General features: G+C 39.2%; 2 protein-coding genes across 3 annotated transcripts; one reads left to right on the top strand and one right to left on the bottom strand.

Annotated features, from left to right (window-relative positions):
* The first annotated feature begins 237 nt into the window (after positions 1 to 237).
* LOC131334363 (phenylacetaldehyde reductase-like) lies at positions 238 to 6,495 on the top strand. 2 transcript variants are annotated; one of them, XM_058369332.1, is made up of 6 exons: positions 238 to 650; positions 2,760 to 2,929; positions 3,551 to 3,742; positions 4,221 to 4,383; positions 5,557 to 5,743; positions 6,143 to 6,495. In XM_058369332.1, the coding sequence occupies exons 1-6, from the start codon at positions 530 to 532 to the stop codon at positions 6,282 to 6,284; spliced, it is 975 nt and encodes a 324-aa protein (XP_058225315.1). In that variant the 5' UTR covers positions 238 to 529; the 3' UTR covers positions 6,285 to 6,495. The 2 variants fall into 2 exon arrangements, with proteins under 2 accessions (XP_058225315.1, XP_058225317.1); XM_058369334.1 differs by lacking the exon at positions 6,143 to 6,495 and adding an exon at positions 5,848 to 6,131.
* Positions 6,496 to 6,649: 154 nt separating this feature from the next.
* LOC131334361 (notchless protein homolog) lies at positions 6,650 to 16,750 on the bottom strand. Its single transcript, XM_058369329.1, has 13 exons — positions 16,412 to 16,750; positions 15,251 to 15,332; positions 15,020 to 15,109; positions 14,481 to 14,606; positions 13,594 to 13,721; positions 12,961 to 13,160; positions 12,170 to 12,233; positions 10,562 to 10,672; positions 9,380 to 9,517; positions 7,805 to 7,947; positions 7,666 to 7,720; positions 7,284 to 7,340; positions 6,650 to 7,195 (listed from the first exon to the last, which is right to left on the bottom strand). Exons 1-13 carry the CDS (start codon positions 16,592 to 16,594, stop codon positions 7,112 to 7,114), a joined length of 1,461 nt encoding a protein of 486 aa, XP_058225312.1. The 5' UTR covers positions 16,595 to 16,750; the 3' UTR covers positions 6,650 to 7,111.
* Between the last annotated feature and the right edge of the window lie 1,840 nt (positions 16,751 to 18,590).

The raw sequence follows: 18,590 nt of genomic DNA, 5'->3' as shown, positions 1-18,590 counted from the left end.
GTTGAAATGGTTATGAGTGAAGGATAAATGCTCAAAACATATGATTTCATGGCAATTTAACAAGTTTTTGGTAGTTTCTGTCATGTCATGTCTAATATGTAGCCGCAATTTGGTGGTTAGTTACAGCGCGCGAAGTTTTTGGTAGTTTCTGTCATGTCATGTCTAATATGTAGCCGCAATTTGGTGGTTAGTTACAGCGCGCGGCCCCCCCCCCCCCTGCCCCCCGTTCATAATTTGGTTTTTCATGCTGACAGTCCTAGATGATGTCTTCCTTAAACAATTCGGGTTACCGTTGTGGAGTCATGATGGGGCTAAAAAACGAAGTTTGGAGAGGTTTGGTTGGATATATATGGTAACTTAGTAAGTATAGAGGAGAGGTGATCCCATCGTTCAATAGGTGATTCGTTCGTGAGGCCCACTGCTTATGTCAACTGTCAAGTTGTCAACGGCTGCTCTGCTATCCCTTTTATATGTCCCTGTTAAGTGATAAGTTGTTATTAACAGGGAGGGAGATCTAGAGAGAGAGAGAATGCGTACTGGAGAAGGAAAGGTAGTGTGTGTCACAGGTGCATCAGGTTTCATCGCATCCTGGCTCGTCAATCTCTTGCTCCAGCGCGGTTACACTGTCAAAGCTTCGGTTCGAAACCCAAGTCAGTACTCCTCGTTTCCCAAGATCAAAAACAAGCTCAGTCATTCATTTCTAGTTTCTTCTCTCTCTCTCTCTTTCTCTCTTTCTCTCTCATCTGCGTTTCTACGCATTCGTGTCGTGTTGCACGTTTCTTGGATTTTCTTTGCGTATACCCATATATCACTCTCCTAGGTAAAGAAGAAAGGAAATGACAGATCGGATAGAGGTAGAAGTTCAAGCCAGAAGTAGTGACTCTAACTCGTTGTAGTATAGAATTTGGGAGTGGCTTCTCCTGCATTTCCTGAAGAATCTCAGGAAGTTTTTCCACTCTCCCATGCATCTCCCCTCTAAGATAGACACGATCTGTTCCACCTTTTCGATCTGTTTCACACCCTGACTCCACGGCTGGCTCTGATTCTGCTTCAACTAGATCGACTAAAGAAACTCGTAATTTTTATTACGAAGCTATTCTCTTTCCTGGATTTTCTCTTATAGGAGAAAGCGGTAAGTTAGTGTTGTTCGAAGGAAGTGGTAGTTGGGACTTAGGAGGTATTTTGAACGCATCCTTGGGCGTGACCACCGGGGCTTCCTACCCGCTGTGAAATGTCCGGTTCGAGCCATAGCTACTGTCCAAAATCAGACAGACCGTCACCACAGCACCATCTAGGTATAAGTGGGCATAAGTGTTTACCCCCACTCTCCCTTGCCACTGGCAAGACTCGAAACCGAGTCTCACCTGGATGAAGGGCACCCTACCCACTAGGCTACCACCTTCGGTAGTTATACACACGTAAACTTGAGAACAAAAACAAACGACGGGCCTTGTTCGTTTTGGGGTCTCAAAACCTCTGGACATGGTCTCCAATAAATTTTCACAATCTCTTTCTCTACTCATTAATCTCGAAAACCTCCCTCAAAACCCAAAAGGGTAGGGATGTTTTGTCTTGTGGCGAAATTGACCTTTGTTGTTCAGAAGCATTTGGACTTCGGTGTCCTTTGGGGAGAGAAAACAGTTACCAATGTATACGTACAACAGTTGCATCGTGGAAAGTTTTGGGTGGTTTTTTTTTATTGGACCCATTTCACCTTAGGTGTTTTTTTTTTTAAATGTTTGATCATCCTGAAATTTTACGTGGATGACATATCCGGTGAGACGAACAAAATGAACGGTTTAGATCAAATACTGCCTCCGATAAAATTATGTGGCATGAGCCCCAAAATGCATGGCCATGAACTCACTTGTGCCGAAAGACTAGTCAATTTAAAAGAGGGACGGAGGAGTTTTGAGTCAAAATGGGCTTTAATCCAATTGTGCCGAATAAATCTCCTGTAAAGCATATTTGTATTCTTCATCTCCAGGCACACTATGATGTGCCTATAAAATGCTCTTAAGTCATAGCTTAACCCATTTAGAAATATGGTCACTTTGGTGACGGGGAATAAAAGCTTGTTGTTGGGCCTGTGAAGCCTGATTCGGTTTGGGTCACGCTTCGCTGAAGGTTCGGTCAGATTGTGTGGGCCGAGGGGTAGCGCCTTTATGCAGGGGCTCGGGGACTGCACCCCCGAAACCTAAACAGCTGGGAGTATTAAGGTAATTGGTAATGTAAACCATAGGCTATAAGTACTTGCTAAAAGCAGCAACTTGTACTCTTTTTCATTCGACACATAGTGTAAAGTGTAAACCAGACTTAACAATCTGTTAGCGAACCATGTAAAAATCTCTACATCTTGCGTTTTTATTTATGTTTCTTGATTGTCTTTGCGTGTTGTGTGTTTGTTGGTATGGCCGAATTCCCAACACTTTGATTGAGGTGAAGTATTCATGTGATAAGCTTTTGTGCAGCATGTCATCCTTGCATAGTTTCCGCCGTTATCCAGTCAGATTGTTTCAGTTGGTGAACGAATGAATTTGCACCCACATGAGGTGGGTTACCTTTTGTTGAATCATTCCCATGTAATTCTCGCCTGGCAAGTAATATGGAACTCTGAGGAACATATATCTTGATTAACTTTCTGAATGTAATGTTACGTACATACTTAGAATGACATGCCATGCAATTGTAACTATGTTGAAGCTAGTCATGGTATATCTTTCACATTGGTACTTACTCGAAACATTTCTGTGAGACAGATGACCAAAGAAAGATTGAACACTTGCTCGCGCTTGATGGAGCCAAGGAAAGACTTCATTTGTTTCAAGCAGACTTACTGGAAGAAGGATCCTTTGACTCTATAGTTGACGGATGTGAAGGTGTTTTTCATACAGCATCTCCTGTTCAGTTTTCAGTGACTGACCCACAGGTACATATTGTGCTACTTAGATGAAAATTCTATTTTAGTATGAAAAAAAAAATACTTAAAACTATCAATCTTATACTTGCTGACATACTTTATGGTTTGAGGATTATTTCGCTCGGCTAATCTTTGTTTCATCGGTACAGGAAACTGTTGCATTAAGACTTGCACTGGCATGTAATACTGATCTGTTGAGGACTCACTTTTCTAGAACAACCAATTTTACAGTTCTTTAACTACGACTCTAGGAGTAAATTCTATTGAAAAGGCATTGAGGAAAGAAAACAAAAGGGCGAACAATAAAAGGACCCATACACCACTCTGAACTTCAAAATATCTAACATGTCAAGGAATTGATCCTGGTTTGGTTTATAGTTCTGCCAAAACACCAAAATTACAAGAGAACTTTGAAGACTGCCTTTTGTATATGACTTAGGGGCAGGGGCTAGGCTGGTTCCAGCAAATGGATACAGAAAATCTGTTCAATAGACCAATTAAGGGATCATAGAACAAAGTAAGAAGTGCAGATGTCTGAGTTGTATACACATGTTGAATCATCATTCACCCCGGTCAACTTAGTGTATCATGACTCAAATTATCTTTCTTTCTTTTGGCCTCATATATCAGGCAGAACTAATTGATCCTGCAGTGAAGGGAACAATTAATGTGTTAAGATCATGTGCCAAAGTTCCATCTGTTAAAAGAGTGGTTTTGACATCATCTATGGCTGCAGTCGCATACAACCGAAATATGCTAAGTCCTGGTGTCTTAGTCGATGAAACTTGGTTCTCAGATCCATCGTTTTGCAAGGAGTCAAAGGTACGTAAACGAGCTACTTCTTTTATCATGGTTTTTGTTTGTTGTGGTATTGCTTATGAAGAAAGTGCAAGTAGAAGTACTAGCATATTTAGTTTCAGAGGATCACCAATTCAGCCTGCATGTTTATTTTGCAGGCTGACTCGATTTCACATGGCAAAAGGTTATTAAGACTGAGATACAATCAAATATTATGACCATGGACACGTATATTGACAACTGATAGTGCCGTCCTCATTCAAAATTCATGCTTTCTCGTGGTATAATAGTAAAATCTTGCATCTTATGGACACTCAAACGGTAAACTAACAGGAGGGTCCCTATAAATCCTGCATCTGACATATATTCGCATAGTTAATAGATCTCAGTTTTGGGTTGTTTGCATATTTGTTTCAGTTGTATGCTGGTTAAGGGCTGATTAGATTTGCATTCAAACTGGACACCTCCTGAATTTATTTATTACTATCCCCGGTTTCATCAGCTTTGGTATCAGCTTTCGAAGACGTTGGCAGAGCAGGCTGCTTGGAAATTTGCAAAAGAGTATGGGATTGACATGGTTACAATTAATCCAGGATGGGTGATTGGTCCTCTCTTACAACCTACAGTTAATTTAACTGTGGAGGTTTTTCTCAACCTCATAAACGGTACTTCAACAACCGCCATGTTTACCGATTTGTCTTTGTACTTGAGAATTATTTCAGTTTCTTAAACTCAGTGATTAAGCGCACCTCCTTGGTCGGATTCTAGATTTTTTACCATGTGTTTAACTAAGAGGGTGCCATCTAGGCTACAGGCAATTTATAACAGATGCAGCAAGCTGCGTCGCATTTAGTCTATAGAGTACCCATTTACCACCCCTACTTGAGATTTGTCCTTTCACCGTCCTAGGTGGTGAGTTTCTCCATTACATGATTTAGGTGATGAGTTTCTCTGTCACATGATGTATCAGTTTCATTCAGCTCTCTGCTAACTCCCTTTCAAGCAAAGGGTTTGGGAGATGCGCTGTATATTGGGACAGCTGGTGGCGAAGGGTGGTGGAGGTTTATGAAGGTAGAATGCAATTGGATTTAAACAATATAATTTTGGGAAAGTCTACAATACACATCCCTTATTTGGGTGTGTATCATATGCACCCCCGAAATGTTATGAATTATAGAGAAAATGTTACGAATCGTATTGTTAGAAAGTTACGAATCGTATAAAGGTTACGAGATACAACAAAATGTTATGAATCATAATGAAAATGTTACGAATCGTAATGCTAAAAGATTATGAATTCTAGAACAAAAGTTACGAACAAACTAAAATGTTATGAATGAACCATAAAATAGGTGCATATGGTACACCCTTTGAAGGGGTGTGTATTGTAGTCTTTCCTTTGGATTTTTAATGCAGTATGGAGTTCTTATGATGTTTCGCTACAAAATGGCACTGAGAAAATATGCGTTGAGAAAGAAATGGAAAGTAAGATTTTATCTGGCGCGTGGATGCCTCCTGGTTCCAGATTTTTATAGCACTGCCATTAGTAGATGATGTTGCGCATCATCAACAATGAGAGCGACCTGATACTTCTGTTCTCTAAACCTATTTGCTGCAATACCGAGTCTCATGGTTTCCCTCTCGGACTTTTCTATGGAAGAAAGAATAAATCAAGATAGAAGATCTAAGAAATTTGGCGTGAAGTTGCTCTATGTAGCAATAAGTATCACGTTTTCCTTAGAAGGGCAAATGGACTGCAAACGGGTATTCGCCATCTCCAAAGGTCAACATGATGATTTATTAAGGTAGACTAATAGTTTTCTTTTAATTCCGTGCAGGAGCTAAATCATTTCCGAATGCAACCTATAGATGGACCGATGTTAGGGATGTTGCCAATGCACATATTCAAGCATTCGAAATTCCCTCGGCCAGTGGAAGATATTGTGTAGTCAACAAATCTGCACACTTCTCTGAGGTGGTCAGAATTTTGCAAGAGCTCTTTCCTGCACTTGACCTCCCTGACAAGTGCGTGCTCTTTTTTCCTTCCTTCTTGTGAGGTTCAAGTCATCCATTAGCCCTTCAATAAAAACTAGTCAAAGTTGTTTATAATTGACTATTTGTTATACCAGCTTACTTTTTATTGCTTCACTCGTCTTCCGTTTTGATTGTCAAGTTCTTGCAATCTGGTTTTCCCTTAATGTCGTGAACGATCATGCAACATGGGCATTCTACTTTCATTCCTGAAGGGTGACGAGGGGTACATGTTTCGATAGTGCTTACTTGAAGTTGATTTAAGCCCCTAACCAAAAGATATTGGAACACATTATATATGGGGTGTTTGGGAATTTGCTTTGCTTATGTTGCATGATAATGTCTGCAATGAATTATGCAATCTCTGCACAATGTGGTTTTTATGCTTTGCAGATGTGATTGGCACGCGACTGAAACTAAGCCACCCGTAGTAAGTGAGAAAGCAAAAAGTTTGGGCATCGACTTCACTCCATTCGAGGTGAGCTTAAAGGATACTGTGGAAAGCCTGAAGGAGAAGAACTTCCTCGCTGTTTGAATCATGGTAGTTGCTAGCAAGTGAACGGAAAGCAGCTTTTTTGGACTTTAATTTCCTTGTTTTGAATTCCATATCTACATGTGATTTTCTAAGTATTGAAGGTCTACAATTTGTGTTTGATTCAAGTCCCATGTCTCGAAATTTATTGAAGATTTTGCTTTTGATCTATGAAGAATGTTGTCCATTGGTTAATCTACTTTCATTGGTTCACACTCCAAATGCCTATGATGAAAAAATATAAATGAATTAGGGATCCCCTTGATTTCATGCGGCCACAAACGAGAGAGAGAGAGAGAGAGAGAGAGAGAGAGAGAGAGAGAGAGAGAGAGAGAGATTGGGGCATGGGAGCGGGCAGATGATAAAGGTACTTGAAAACAAATTACAGCCTCCCTCTTTATTTTTCATTTCTCCCAAAGATAAGAAAGACACTTGACACGACTACAACAATGGAAACAGATCAAAATAACACAAGATGCCTCTAACTAAAAAGACTTGAGTACCATAAAACTAATTCGGATAAACCAAAGGAAATTCAAAATCTCCTTCGCGCTTATACATGCCAAAAAAAAACCTCTTCCAACGAACAACCAAAATAAGGTTACACAAGAACAAACATAACATCACATATACACCTTTTACGATAAAAGCATTATGTAATTGCCAGCAACCCTCGCCACCCTTATCCTCGGGGCACTTCTTCATATCGTAGCGCCTATTCAACTGTATATAAGCAGTGTGATCTCTTCATGGAAGCTGCAGATATGATGCATAGATAGTGCTTTCACTCATATACAAGCATGTCATAGACCTGTTGTGACCTATGTATGCTAGCCCATCCATAGCTTCAAAACTCTATCCCTACCACCAGAGGCTACCTTCTCACCATCCGGACTCCAATCAACAGCAAAAACCTTTCCAAAGTGACAAAGAAGCAAAAAAGGATTATTAATAACCATAATCTGATGGAAGTCTATAAAAGGCTTTTCCAAGGAAATGTACCTCATCTGCATGGCCTGGGAGGTCTTGTTTCAATTTCTTTGTCCGGATGTCCCACACCTGGAGAATAGATTGTTTCGACTAAAAAATCAATTGCATACAGATCAAGTCCAAGAAAAACAATGAAGTACTTAGAATGCACAACTACACAAACATAAGGTTCAGCATAAAGACTCAGAGGCTGAAGATCAATGCAGGGAATATTGCTTAACCAACCAAGGACAAAACTTAACAGCAACACTTAAAAGATCAAATTAAATGTTTTTTACAAGAACAAATCAGATGAAAGCTATGTTATTCTCATGATCATGTTAACAATGCGACAACTAATCCCCAATAAAACCTTACGAGACACCTCAAATAAAACACCCTGAAATACTAGTACCTTTAGAGTGGAGTCTTTGCTTCCGCTTAAAAGAAGCCTACTGTCAGCCGACCAGCTGGAGCACAACAGGTGTAAATATGAGCATTAGCTTTTCAAAATGGGATGAGAAACAATAAGACATAGGAAAACAAATGCCAACCTTATTTGATATACTGGCCCAACATGGCCGCGAAAAGCAGCAACGAATTGCCCGGTAATCCCATTCCACAACTTGACCGACTTATCAAATGAAGCACTTGCCACCCATTGCCCATCAGGAGAAAAATAAACATGGTTGACAAGCTGCAGAAAGCACAAATAGTGTAGGTTAACTGAGGTTGAAGAGAATATGTAATGGAAGTGGAACACTAGTGGCCCAGTGCCCCTAATCTTAAGATCAAACAGAAATACCATACCAAAAATGCGAAAGTGAGAATCAAAGAATACGCAACGATCAATTGATTCTGTATGATAGATAGAAATTTAGCATAATTATGGCTTTGAAATGTTGCAGGTGATGCATGTCCTGCCATATTAAAATCCAGTCGGCTTTAATGTAACAAGAAGCTGGAAGCTGGCTTTCAACATGCCATTTGGAATTCTTCAAAACATGAAGGCCGCACTCTCTGTATGAGAGAAGGAGATGCTAAAATAGCATAAAGAGGCAAGCGACTGAGTGATTTCCTAGCATAATTTAGGCACATTTAATGGAAGACAGCCTTATCCACTTGCTGAAGTTAGCTACTTTACGCGTCGCCCAATGAGGCTAATTTAAAATTGAAGACATCTGAGTCAGAATAAGAAATGTCATAGCAACAGCCAACCTATAACCAGGTCAAGATCTAGGTAGTTGACACTCATCCTTTTAAGAGTAGTTTTAGAAAGGTAGTATTACACCATCAGGCCAGGTCCCCAGATAATTTCTAGAAATTTAGATCATTTTTTCTTTTTTTATGAATGGCTACTTGACATAAACTTAGGTGGCTGATAAACGAACCAAACCGCTCGAGTTCGAGCTCGTGTTCCCTCATTAAAAGCTCGTTTGAGATTGGTTAGTTACATCAGCAAACCAAGCTTGAACATCTTTTTGAAGCTCGTTAAGCTTTCAAACCAAGCTTGAACAAACCACAGTTCGGCTTGTAATGTTCAAAAAATTCAAGCTACTCGACATTTGTTTGTGAACTGCTTGATTAAAGCTCGTTTGAGATCAATTTGTCTCATAAACAAGCCAAGCTCGAACATTTTTAAAGCTCATTAAGTTATCAAACCAAGCTTGAACAATCAACTGTTCTGTTCATTTATCAGCTCTAGGTGAAGCAAATTTGAGAAAGTCGGAACACCACGTGCTTCTTTGACAGGTGAAATGACCATAGAATTAGCTTTCTTATCAACGTTACCTCTTCAATGGAAGGATCAGAAGATCAATGATAAGCACAACAATGCTATATGCACTCCCAATAAAAGAGTTTAGTGGACAGAGTTCAAAAATTGAAAATTGTTCTTCAACCAAAACAAGGGAGAGAAAAACAGAGCAACAGCAAAACCCTTCAGCATCTAAAAGGGAGCAACATATGAGGGAAAAGGGAGAGAGCAAAACAGGGCAGTAGAGTGCCGTGGAAAGCAACAAACCAACCAAACAAAAGAGAACAACTACTTTGGTAAATGAGATAAGAGGAGACAACATTAGTTTGAACATGCAATTGATAAATAGGGATGCAAACTGGCATAAAGATACCTGCTGATGACCTGTCATGCGAGTTTTGGGGTGTTTACTCACTGCAGGTTCCCAAAGAAACATGGTGAAGTCATCAGACCCAGAAACCAATCTTTCGGGGGCATTCCCTTTCATCTTGTTGTACCTTTCCAGAGCCACCTGTTGCACCAAGAAGAGGACATTAATCAGTTGCGAATAAGAAGGAATATGGCAGGATCAAAGACAATCTTCTTCCAGGGTTACAAGCATATCACATGCAAGAAGCATATTAAATTTTAAGCTTTATAACATTAGTTAGAACGTAGGAGGAACTAAGAGCAGAAGAACTTGAGCATCAAGGTCAACTAATCTAACTGAGCAACACCCGCCAAATTTTGTGCTTCAGTTCAGGGTATGACAATTTGCCAAAGAGGATGTATCCAAATTCCAACTAGTAGCCCCTCTCTCCCCAAAAAACCAGCAAAATGGTCTCCAACAAGCCTTGGAAGGGTTTTCTATGATAACCCAGGCTGGGAATCAAGGCCTCAGCAATCCCCACAGATCAAGTGATGATATGGGTCGCCAACCTTATTGTATTTAATAAACTTCGCTCTCTTGAACCCTTCCGGCAGAGCTACATCTGGATGTGGGAAAAAATCCTTGAATCTCAGTTTCCTCCAGTATTGATCTGCTCTACTGCAGCTTGTATCATTGCCTCTAAATATTTTCGAGAGGCTTTTCCATGGGGACCACAGGGCGATCATAGGATAACTCTTCAATGGGAGATTCATAAGCGAATCGATTACATTCTAGCCAGCCAAATCCTCTACATTAAAAACACAAGGGCACAAGCCACTGCCCCCTTCCTTCTTCGCCTCCCTATCCTACCTCCTCTCCGACTTGCACGCATGACCCTGCGACCTCTTCTGAATATTCCATTTTTGGCTTCCACGGGAAATTTGTGGCTCCTTCGAACAAGCTTTCTAGGAGAACTTGGTTTCATGCATGAATGTCAATGTAGAGTTAGCGGATGAGTCAGGCGCTCAGAACTACCTTGGATTTGAAAGTAACATATAAATCATTTCAACCACAAACAAAAGGAGCACCATAATACGAGGAGATGCAGCAAAGCCAACTAAAACCTGCTAAGATTTCTGGGGGGCGGTGGGGGGTCTCACAAAACGAGAAAAGATTATTAGGTATTTAAAATCTGCCCCACAGTACCTCCTTCATTTCGTCTGGAGATGAATATTGCTTTGCAGTATGATCAAAAGCTCCAGTGCGAAGAACGTATTCAGTGCTCAATGCAAGGGAATTAACCCAATGCCCATGGCCCTAGAATCATTATGAAACATACTCAACGGTTAAAGGAGGTCATTAGAAGATAAAAGGAAAACCATACAAGATCAGTTTCTAATTATAAAAAACGATAGGCAAATAAGTTCCCTTGAGATAATTTTTAAGGATGGTGATTCTAAACTTCATGGGGAAGATATCAGAAATGAGTTGTGCTATATGTACCGACCATGGGGGAGGGAAATCGTACCGACGGCTGCCGTCTCCGGCCACTGGACGGCCGATCCGAGCCGTCCAAAAATTCTAAAAAAAAAAACCGATGTACATATATACACGAAAAAAGGGTGCTCGGATCAAGCACCCTACACACCTCGGATGCCCTTGATTCCCGCGAAGGCCCCATCGGTTTTTTTTTAGAATTTTTGGACGGCTCGGATCGGCCGTCCGGTGGCCGGAGACGGCCCGCCGGCGGCCGTCGGTACGATTTCCCTCCCCCATGGTCGGTACTCATAGCTTTTCTGATCAGAAATAGCCAGCACTTCTGGTACTTTGTATTGAACCAGAATCGCCTATGGGTCCTGTCACGCACATAAGATACAAAAGGCTAGAGTGTATAGCCAACAAATTTGTTGTTTTACCACTAACACCTTCCAATCTATCAATAAACAATCAATCTATCATTAAATAAATATAACATGACACATAGAAGACGCAATGTTAAAGAACATATATTCGAGAGATATGATCTGTCAAGAGGACTATCCAGAAATATATAAGAAAATGGCGAGAAACGTGATATAGATACATATTGGCTACATCAGAAGATCGCAAGCCCAAGGGAAGGCCTGACTAGAGGCCAAAGTTTGAACTACATAGATTCCAACATTCAGGGACAGAGCCTTCGACTTGGGTGGGGCGCTATGGCCACCCCCAACTTTGCTAGAAACAACACATCCCCCCCCCCCCCCCCAACAGACATTATCCTTTATGTATTAACACTAATGTCCCCTAAAATCCCTAATGTACATTAAATACCATATGCAAAATGAAGTGATTTTAGCACTCTCTTTTACGCATTTTACACTCCCATATGAGAGGTGGAAAGAAAAAAATTGTAGTGTAACAGTTCTAGCATGGAGTCCAAAAACCACCCTCCTAAGTCCCAACTTACATGAAGGATACATCTACAAGTCCATAGAGAAAACTTGGAAGACCCATCATTGGATTTGGAGTTGGAAACCTGGAAAACTCAGGTCTCAAGTTTCGGCGCCCCCTAACAATAAATCCTGACTTCACCCCTGCCAACATGACACCTACTCCACCATTACATTCCTCGGTTTCTCAAACCCACTGGAAAAATAGATTCATTTGCATCAGATACCCGATCCATTGCATGAGATGTGCATCACTCCTAACCTCAAGATAATAGAAATAAAAAAATAAAAAAAAAACATAAAGATGTATAGCAGCATATCTCTGCATACAGGAAAAGAAGGATCTGATAAAATTTAATTTCCCAAAGATGTATTCATTCACCTTAAGTTCCCGAATTAGCTTCCCTTGTGAAGTTTCCCATACTTTGATTGTACAATCTTGAGAGCTGCAGCATATGAATAGAAGATATCATCAACAATCTGAAACATACCAAGAGCTTCAATAATAGTGACTGCCAAACCATTAACGGACAAAATTACCGAAAAAACAGGAAACGCAAAATCAAACCTAATTAAGCAATACCGCCCAAAAACTTATTCACCAATGCAGTTGAGAATTCAAATAGGCAACATAAAGCAAATACATATCCATATTCTCTTCTTTATTTGTTAGGTTTTTCTCAATAAGGGACCAAAAAACCAAATGCTGTTACAAGAGACCAAGAAGAATTAGACATTTTCATATACCCAAAAAAATTTAGCGGGGTCATACAAAAAAATCTCCCCACAAACCCAAAAAAAAAAAAAAAAACCAACCTCTACCAATTTTGTTTTTGGCTTAGTCTAAACTCTCCGTAAAAAGTTGGCTCCTAACTTGAACTCTTTGATTTGTGTACTAAATTAACTCCAAACTACTAAAGAATAATAGTTTCATATTAAATGATAGAACGACCCCAATCTCCGATTTGTACATATTTTTCCAATTATTTTTACATATTGTATGTCCACAACTCCACATGTGCTTATACCCAGAGCAACCAAAGACTTATGCGATAAATATGACAATAACTTTATAAGAGCTTCAAGATTACATATAGAAAGTTTTCTCTAGGTTTGTCCAGTGTCCATAAGAACTTCAACAGAACAAGAAAATTCCATGAGATCAGAACATACCCAGTATAAATCACTCCATCTCCGCCCCATTTGACACAAGTTACTGCTAGTGTGTGACCACTAAGACAAATGACAGATTTCCTTGTTGAAATGTCCCATATTCGTGCATCACCATCTTTACTCGAGCTTACAAAACGACGGCAGGGAGCTTTCAGGTGTAGTGGTTCCCAAGACAAACCAGTAATCCATTTCTTGTGCCCCTGAGACAAGACAAATTTCAATCATCAGTACCACAACATTTTTCCGTTAGACATGGTGAAAGTTTACATTCCAGTTATTTTGACCAATTTCAAGTTGGAGAAATGTCATAAATGTACGATATCGATGCAACTCACAAGAGCAAATGAGACAAAGCTTTATTCAGTCAATATATCAACTCAAGTGATTGCACCCTAAGATCTCTTGTACTTCTATGACTAACAAGTTCTCAGAGCACAAACAAAACAAAACAAAACTACTGCACAGGGAAATATGACCGAGGTCCATACAACAAGGCACTGAGATCTTATTTTCCCTGTGTGCTCCAAAACCACGTTGTAGTAGTAGAATTTAAAGAAAAAAATATGACACAATAAGGAAATAAATATAAAGCAACAACGATGCAATTATGCTAAAATGCTAGGAATGTCGTACAATCAGTGGACCGCCTGATGGCTTTCCTGTTTGAGGGTCCCAGCATTGAAGCTCTCCAGCCTTACTTCCACTAACAAGGTGCTTACCATCAGGTGACCAGGCAATGCAAAGAACCCAATTCTTGTGACCTGAAATGACGACACAATAATAGTGGTTTTAGGACTATTCCAATATAATAACAACTAGAAAGGTGAAAAATAATCTCTCATCTTTTCCGCATAATGTTTACAGAACTACTGAGCACAAAACATCACCCTACTAAAATCACTAACCACTCCAATCTGTAAGAACTAAGAAGTAAGAAAGGAGAGATGACACTCAACATAATTACAAAAGGTACTAACCACAGTAAAGAATGAATTTAATAGCAAGATGCAATAACCAAATTGACTAATTTCAGATGGTTATGGGCATATGTTCTTGACTACAGTCCGTTACATAATGAAATCTCAATCAATTGCAATATGTCAAAACATAAAGAAGGTTATGACGATTTTAAAAAAAACATTTCAGAATGCTCAAGAATCCTGGAATTTGTATCATTTTCAATAAAGTGCCCACAGTCCAGACACTTGGGTTCACAGAGCTTCAGAAGCAGGTACTAGTAGCAGAATAGCTGAGTAAATAATCATACAACAAAACAGCTCCCCTTCATGTATCTGAGAGGAAAGCAGCTAGATATGTATCCTCCTCCAGCAATTCAGAAATGGTACTGGCAATTTAACTAGAGACCATATGGGTGCAAATATGGGAAATAAGTCAGAGGGACATACTTTAAGCCAGTCATACTCCATTAAGATTGTTCTCATCCCATATTAACCCATCCATAATAAATGTCCTCCAACATAATATGGTTTTAAGTACGATAATGATGCTTGGTAACTAACCTGTACATGTGAACAGTGGCGTCTGTGTGTTTTGGTCCCAAAATCGGACAGTGGTGTCGCCTGACCCACTTGCCAATTGCCTACCATCAGGACTAAAAGCAACTGAAAGCACAGCTTCCGTGTGACCTGCGGTGACGAAACTATTAGTAAAGGAGAAAGTACAATCGCTAGGAAGGTTGAGAAGGCAGCATTGCCTTTATGCCCTCCCATAAAAAAAAATGAACATATCAACAGACATGGTAAACAGGTGTGGGACCGCAACTGTAATAGAACACCACAGGAATCAAAGATAGATTGAACACTTCGTCCATCCATTCAGTCAATAATACAGACCCAGCATGAATTGAAATGGGAAAACATTCGGTTCCAGTCATTCAAAAATAGAAAAAGGCATGGATAAGGGAAAAAGAAGGGAAAAGGAACAGATGCAGAAGGAAAAAAAGGTAAACTAGAAAAATTTCTTCAAGTTCCATTTATAACACGAATAATAGTTATGGTTACCAATTAAATGGACGAAAAAGATGAAAAGACATTGTTACCTGCAATTGTTGCAGAGCAACGACTAACTGAACGTATTCGAAAAACTGCTTGTGGTTGATAAACTATTGTCAATACCTTCTCCACAGAAACTGCACAAAATTTTTGGCAAAAGTTGGAATTAATAACGATTCGTATTCAGTAAAACTAATCCAAAATAAGTGTAGTATCACCACCAGATCAAACTGTGGAAACTAGATAGTCCTGTCTCATGATCTATATATATCACAAACCTTTGTGTTTCTGTAAATATGACCCAAGTTGCACAACAAGCTCTTGGTCTGATACATAGAATACATAAGGTAACTTTTCTTCCTGCACAAACCAAAAGTTGATTACTACTCAGTACTCGGAGTTGTAAGCATAATGAACTCTGCAATCCCCAAAGACTTGGTAACCAAAGGGTTCTTTATAAATATGGCCTGATGAGTAATATGTGGAAATCAAATAGTTCATTTGCACAAACTTCTAACTATGGCAATTAAATGGGGCATCAATCGTTGAAATCCCATTCCAGATATGGGTTGCTTAACGGAAACCCCAAGTGTGACCACTGCTTATGGCAGATCTCCAGCAATGAGTTGGTTAAAGCAAATGGGTACTGCAACCTCAGCAGACAATCAAAACTAGAAATTGCAAATTGGTGCAGCTTTATTATTTTGTCATCAAGCCAGTCAGTTTCAGAAATAAAGAGTTCGCAGTTGTTGATTGCCAACTATCAAACAGCAAGAAAGCAAATGAGAAATGATCAAGTCGCGCAAGTCTACCAAAGTTGTACACACCAGGAGCAGATATTTGGCTAGCCAAATTCAATTCAAGAAACTACAACCTGTGAAGATCGTTCATTACCTGGGTCGGTTCCAACAAAGTTCAGTACTTTATCATGCTTATTTTCTATCTATTCCCAACTCACCAACATCAAAACCGACCTCGGTTTGTAGCTGCGCTAGAACGTGTCATCATTGTTATTGAGACTAGATTACATAAGTTCATACATTGATAAAATTCAAACATAGTTATGCGTCCCAATTACCCATATTCATTTCAAGAAACCACAACTTGAGCAGATTTTTGCAACCTGGGTCCACTCCAACAAAGTTCAATCTTTTATCATGCTACTTTTCTCTCTGTCTGCAACTCACCAACATCAAACAAGGACCATAGTTTGTAGCTAAAAGCTAGAACACGACATAATTGTTAAACTATAACCAGAGTTCATCCATTGGCAAAATTCAAACAAGAAAAAAACAAAAATAATCGACATAATTCCACAACCAAATTGGGATTTTGGGTCTAATTTCTCGAATTATCCTGCTCGTAAGCAAAATACAAAGCCACTCTTTAAAAAACAATAGAAGCACGCTTATAACGCGAAAAAAGGTAAAAAGCTTTACATTGTTTAGGAGCTTATTGACCATCTGTTGGAGCTCTTTGGGACCGGCGTTTTGAGGGAGGTACATGGGTGGGCCCAGAGGAGTCCCCTCTGGGTCTGCCAGCTGGCACATGACGTTGTTGTTCATCTCTACCAGCTGCTGCTGGTCTTCGACTGCTTCGACCTCCATTGCTATGGCGGCCATGGATGAAAGATTGAAAAGCTCGAAAGTATAGACTGTTCTGTTTTTTAGGTTTCTGAAAGTGTGGAAACTATTATGGGTTTTTAGGGTTTAGGAGTTGTGTTTTTTGGTTAGGGTTTGTTTGGAAGTTGCCGATGGAAAACCAATGGGTCGTGACAATAGAGCCACCTTATTTATTACTAGTACTTATATATTACGGACACCTCCTTTTTTTTTGGGTACAAATTATTGCTTACATCTAATTATATTAATACTTCCTCCTTCCAAAATGACAGTGCGGATTGCAAAACGAGAACTTACAAATCATACAATTTTTTTAAGAAATATTTAACTTTTTCTTTAAATAGATGGAAAAGTGATTTTTTTATTATTTTTAAATTCTCATTTTGTAAATTGGATTATCATTTGAGACGGAATGGATAAATACCTTTCGTCAAAGAAAATATATTTTGTTTGCAAAACGATAATTTCAAAAAACATGTTATTATCAAGAAAAATTTAAACTTTTTTCATAAACTAAAAAAACTCATTAATATCTTTAGTATCAAAAAGTTTTGACTTTTTCTGACTAAAATGTTATATTATTAAGTTTTTGTTTTGCAAATCGTAAAACCTTTTTGAAAAATATAAATATGTCAGTGGTGTGGCGGTAAATATTATTGGTAGAATTTTTTAGATTTAACCATAACTACTTTGTCGAAGTTGTTAGATCCATCATCGTAATTACCATTCTAAAATGATAAGCAACGGCACTTAAAAACAAGTTGATAACGGCCATGATGAAAAAGTTTGCGGCCGCAACATGGTCATGTTGTAGAAGTTTACGGCCATGATGAAAAAGTTTGCGGCCCCAATACAAAAGTTTGCAGTCATGATGCAAAAGTGTAAGTGTTGCAGAAGTTTGTGGTTCCAATACAAAAGTTTGCGGTCACGATGCAAAAGTTTACAGCAGTGTTGTAGAAGTTTGCGGCCACAACGTTAAAGTTTGCGGCCCTCATGCAAAAGTTTGCGGCCACAATGCAAAAGTTTGCGACCACGACGTTCGCGAAAGCAAAAGATCGCAACCATGATGCAGAGGCCAAGACGAAAAAGTTCGCAGCCACGATGTAAAAATTCGCAGCCACAATACAAAAGTTAGCGGGCAAGACGCGAAAGTTTGCAGCCAAGTTCGCAGCCATGACGTGTGTGGCTAAGATGCAAAAGTTTGTGACCACGACGCAAAAGTTCGCGCCAAATCTCAAATTTTTTGGTACCATGGGTCCAACCCGCTGATCCTAATCATTTAAATATCCCATATAAGAATGAAATATTTGTGGAAAAAATTAACTTTATCAATCACATATATTAACGTTTATAGAAACGAATCAAAAGATTGTTCTTATTATAATCGAGCAGACCATCCAATTCATCTATGTAACCATCTGTGTTCGATCCAGGTTTTTTCATTATTAGTATTTCCTTCTGCTTCACGTACAATGGATAGTGATGTAGAGGTGAGCTCAACCTTCGTTTTTTTTTTTTCCCTCCTGTTTTTGCAAACATTATCTACATGGGAAATTAGTGGATAACAAAAAATAAATAAAAACAAAAGAGTTTAATGTCTCAACTCGAATCTATCTCCCTGGGAAGGGAAGTAAATAGATACAACAACGAGTCCCATGGAAGCCAATAGATGCAACCAGATGAGCTAATAACACCTCTGCTTTAGAGCTGCAAATAAATTAGCTGCTCAAGGCTTGACTTGTTAGAGCTCGGCTTAACTCGTTCAGTAATCAAGTTAAACTTAAGCCTTGAGCTCATTTATTAAATGAATTGAGCTTAACACTCTAAGTTCGATTCGACTCATTTAGTCAATTAATCAGGTTTGACTCATTATGAGCTCTCAAACCAAACTTGTACTCAAATTTTTAGTTTATTTACGCTTTGTTTGGATGGGAATTTGAAATTTTTTTCCCAACTCAAAAATCACTAATTACCCTTATTTTCAATTATTCCTTTC

This window comes from Rhododendron vialii, chromosome 7a (assembly GCF_030253575.1).
Source record: "Rhododendron vialii isolate Sample 1 chromosome 7a, ASM3025357v1".
Taxonomy (NCBI): Eukaryota; Viridiplantae; Streptophyta; class Magnoliopsida; order Ericales; family Ericaceae; genus Rhododendron; species Rhododendron vialii.
The sequence above is the reverse complement of the archived record's forward strand: the minus strand, read 5'-3'. Positions and strand labels throughout refer to the sequence as shown.

Coding starts and splice junctions, on each gene's coding strand:
- LOC131334361 (XM_058369329.1), bottom strand. CDS start 16,594: ATGGCCGCCATAGCAATGGAGGTCGAAGCAGTCGAAGACCAGCAGCAG. Junction 15,110..15,250: donor ATATTTACAGAAACACAAAG/GTTTGTGATATA, acceptor AATTTTGTGCAG/TTTCTGTGGAGAAGGTATTG. Junction 7,721..7,804: donor GGGCCAGTATATCAAATAAG/GTTGGCATTTGT, acceptor GTTGTGCTCCAG/CTGGTCGGCTGACAGTAGGC.
- LOC131334363 (XM_058369332.1), top strand. CDS start 530: ATGCGTACTGGAGAAGGAAAGGTAGTGTGTGTCACAGGTGCATCAGGT. Junction 651..2,759: donor AGCTTCGGTTCGAAACCCAA/GTCAGTACTCCT, acceptor TCTGTGAGACAG/ATGACCAAAGAAAGATTGAA. Junction 5,744..6,142: donor GCACTTGACCTCCCTGACAA/GTGCGTGCTCTT, acceptor TATGCTTTGCAG/ATGTGATTGGCACGCGACTG.